This window comes from Amphimedon queenslandica, unplaced genomic scaffold (assembly GCF_000090795.2).
Source record: "Amphimedon queenslandica unplaced genomic scaffold, v1.1 AMPQUscaffold_11898, whole genome shotgun sequence".
Taxonomy (NCBI): Eukaryota; Metazoa; Porifera; class Demospongiae; order Haplosclerida; family Niphatidae; genus Amphimedon; species Amphimedon queenslandica.
Window position 1 is genome coordinate 1,634 of NW_003547863.1, and position 3,636 is coordinate 5,269.

The 3,636-nt window shown below is 35.8% G+C and overlaps 1 protein-coding gene across 1 annotated transcript in view; it reads left to right on the top strand.

The window, feature by feature from the left end:
- Positions 1-1,758: 1,758 nt before the first annotated feature.
- LOC109588741 (uncharacterized) overlaps positions 1,759-3,636 on the top strand; it is a 2,935-nt gene continuing 1,057 nt past the window's right edge. The window contains exons 1-6 of the mRNA XM_020004860.1: positions 1,759-2,001; positions 2,278-2,525; positions 2,591-2,712; positions 2,757-3,145; positions 3,189-3,296; positions 3,496-3,511. Coding sequence (XP_019860419.1) covers positions 1,759-2,001; positions 2,278-2,525; positions 2,591-2,712; positions 2,757-3,145; positions 3,189-3,296; positions 3,496-3,511 — 1,126 coding nt within the window. The remainder of the gene's footprint in view (positions 2,002-2,277; positions 2,526-2,590; positions 2,713-2,756; positions 3,146-3,188; positions 3,297-3,495; positions 3,512-3,636) is intronic.

Genomic DNA, 3,636 nt, shown 5'->3' on the forward strand with positions numbered 1-3,636 from the left:
GAGGATATTGCATTATATCTAAAAAAGCATATGCCATCTTCCCATTTTCTGTACGTGTATGAACTAAAGCTCCTACAAAATTAACAAAACAAGTCAGCAACTGCATTCCAGGTGATAATGTTCCTACCTGTTAAATGTGTGCGTAGAGTCCACAAATTTTGTGCAGACTTTGGAATTCTTGGAAGTTGAGGAAGGTTAGTTTTATTTTGGTCCATTCCATCTACAATAATTGTCAAGTACTTGCTAGGATCTCGTTTTGATTTTTCTCGATGATGATAATATGTTTTTCTCTCATTTCTATTACATGATAAGTTTATTATTAATAAATTTTTAACTTACTGTATGAGACGTATATGTGACTGATACTCCAATCGTAATTGATTTATCTTCTCCTTGTCACTTGCATGTTTCATCCTCTCATTTTGAAATGACACACAAATGTCACACTTACTGAATAAGCTATGCTATGAAAATGTATAAGAAGAAATTGATATTGATAATAATTATTGCATTTTCATACCTTGGGAATCAATACATGCATGAATTCTTTGTTCCATAATTTGTAAAAATGTGAACAGCTGATTATGTCACAACCATCATCTTTAAAATCTTGAAACATCATATTATAAACCATTTTTTTTGATAAAAAACATGGTAGATGTAGCTGCTGAATATGAGGCATTCTATCTCCAATTTTATTGAAATAATGTGACATCCATGCTCTTGCTGACTGATATTTGTCAGTTGTAGCTAGAAAGCGACCATGGTGTTGCATAGGAATTATTCTTATTCCACTTGATGCAAGCCTTCGAACTGCCCGAAAGCGCTGTAGTGATACTCCTAAGAGAGTAACAAATGCTTTTTGACAAAACGTCATTCCATTGAAGCCCACTTTCAAAGATCTGGAATCGCAAGGTGATTCTGCATATGATGCATGCAATACATCAAGAAGAAACTGCTTTTGTTGCATTCTTGATCGGCAACTGAAGGACTTTTGAATAGCTTGCTGTTCTCTATTGCTTATTTGTCGGAGGCAGTGATTTTTACAGCACCATCGTGATTGCCAAATTGGTGGTGTAGAACATGGCTGGAATTGCAAACAATTAGGTGCTGCTGATGAAGATATTGGTTGGAGTGTGATGCTCACATCATTACACACACTACTACTTTCAATGATGACTGTGGCAGAATTATTCATACGATTTTGCTGTGGCATTCCATTGATTTCAGGTGCAGGAGATTCTAAATCCAAAAATTGGCACCACTGTTCATCTTGTGCTTCATTGATGGCATTGTCAGGTGCTACAGCATCAAGTTGAGGTAGCCTTAGGTAAGAGCTTGGACTAACCACAGCATCATGAGGTAGATCTAATATATCTGGTGATTGCCACTTTGAATGTCCGCAATCCGCGGCCAGATCAAGTAACGGTAACGAATCATCCATGATGAAAGAAATACCCTCACTTTGGGTTCTGAGCGATTGCATCGTTTCTTTGAAAGATCAGTGCTGTGGTGCTCTATGGTGCTACCTGCTAGAAAGCCTGCTCAAATCGATGCTATCGCGCGCTAATTAATCAATTAGTTATTAACGAGGCCACGCCTAGATTTCTCGTCGGATATACTAACTCCGTACGCGGTTTCATCTCGGACCATTTCAGCTGTCTTAGTGTCTTTGCTAGAGTCTGTGCAACTTTATTAGACGTTATTCTTAGGTAAGACCAACAGTCAAGCTTAATTTTTTATTTTACATTAAGATTTATGAGTAATACCGCGGAAGGAACGAGATCTCATGGTACCACTAGTACAGCTGTTGCAGCAGGTGCTAGGAGTGAAAGGGGAAGCCAAGGCTTGGCTACAGCTACTTGTCCATGGTACTTTGAAGTGGATTCATCTACAGGAAAAATATTCTTTGTCAAAGATGGGGATACTTTTCGAGGTAGACACTATGGAGCAGTGAAAACTATTACCTATTCAGATGACATACCACCGGCATCTCTCATAGTATGTTAAATGACTTTCTATACTAGAAGAATGTAAAACATTAATCGGCTTTGCCCCTAGCAACACTATCACAAATATTAGGTTATTAAAATTTTAAAATAATCACACGACTGTAGTCTGCCCTTCATCACTGAGGGCTAATTATTTTGATTTAAGGAAAGTGATAAGGAAGTAATAATTCTGTATCATCTCATTTGACCCTTTTCCCCTGGCTTTTGATGATGATAATAATAATATTAATAATGATTAGTATTATTATTATCTATTTTACATTAGATTATATTGGAACGGAATAGAGGAAGGGTCTATCGCAAAAATTTCAATTGGAGCAAGAATTGGTTTTGTCAAAAGTTTAAAGATTCCAGTAATTCCAAAAGTTTTGCCTCCACTTTTAAAGAGTGTACTTTCTATGACAAAGTTATTCAAGTGTCTAAAGTTAATAGTAGTGATATTCCAAGCCCAAGTTTGTCATCTTTCGTTGATGATAATTCTCCTCCAGATATTTCTGAGAATAATACATTAGAGTAAGTTAAAGGGGAATATAATGTGGGGAATTATATAATCATTACAAAATTATTTACTCGTGTAGAAATGATATAAGTGGTTACGATGATCAAGAGACAGTTGAAGCAACTGAGCCAGCTAAAAAAAGGCCTAGAAAGGGCAATGAAAAAGACAAACTTAGTGAGGAAGTTCTTGCTAAGCATGTTGGTTAGGACATTGTTTTAGTTGCATAGCATTTATACTTTTTATAGGTTTGTTAAACTTACCATTACAAAACTTGAAGAAACCACCATCTTCTCGTGTGCTTCGCAAAATCGACAATAATTTTGTTGATAAATTGAAGAGAAGAATGATAGAGGATGATAGTGGTATTGGAATACCGTCATTTGCTGTAGTGTGCCTCAATATTTCTCACAAGTCCAAGTTCGAGGAGAGATTAAAAGATATATATAAATATGAGGTTCATGGTGGTTTACACAGTTTTCAAGCAAGAGAGGAACTGGTCAAAGAGGGAGCAATGAGCGAAACATCAGTCATGTGTGATGTATATGTTTATCTTAATGATGAGGAAGCATTATGGCTTGCATCACGGCATAACAGAAATGGCCACTTCAACCACCATATGACACACCGCAACTACGTAAGAAGTGATGTCACTTATAATATGCATCATTTTAATTTAGCTGGAAGTATGCCGTGCCAGACTGTTTGCAATGCATCCTGATGCCACTGAAGTTCCATCTAATCTTTTACAGTGGAGAAAAGTGTGCACAAATTGTATTTTACCGCCGGTGAGTCACTACAACTGATGGATACTTATAACTATATACACGATGAATGTGAATTAATTGTACGATATGGTTCCAAATTCCATGGTCAAAATTTTTGTAATTTTAATTATCATATTGGCATGCTAAAATTACCAGTTGCCATTTCATTTTATTACTTTTTAAATTTTTATTCACAAATATCTTAATTTAAATATGTCAGGAGAGTGGAGCTACATGTATAATTATAATTATTTTTGAAAATCTAGGAAATGTCTCGCACACAAAAGGAAAACATATTTGCCCAGTCTACATTTCATAGTGAAATTTGGGATGAAGTTAATGATGTAATGGATATGTTTGA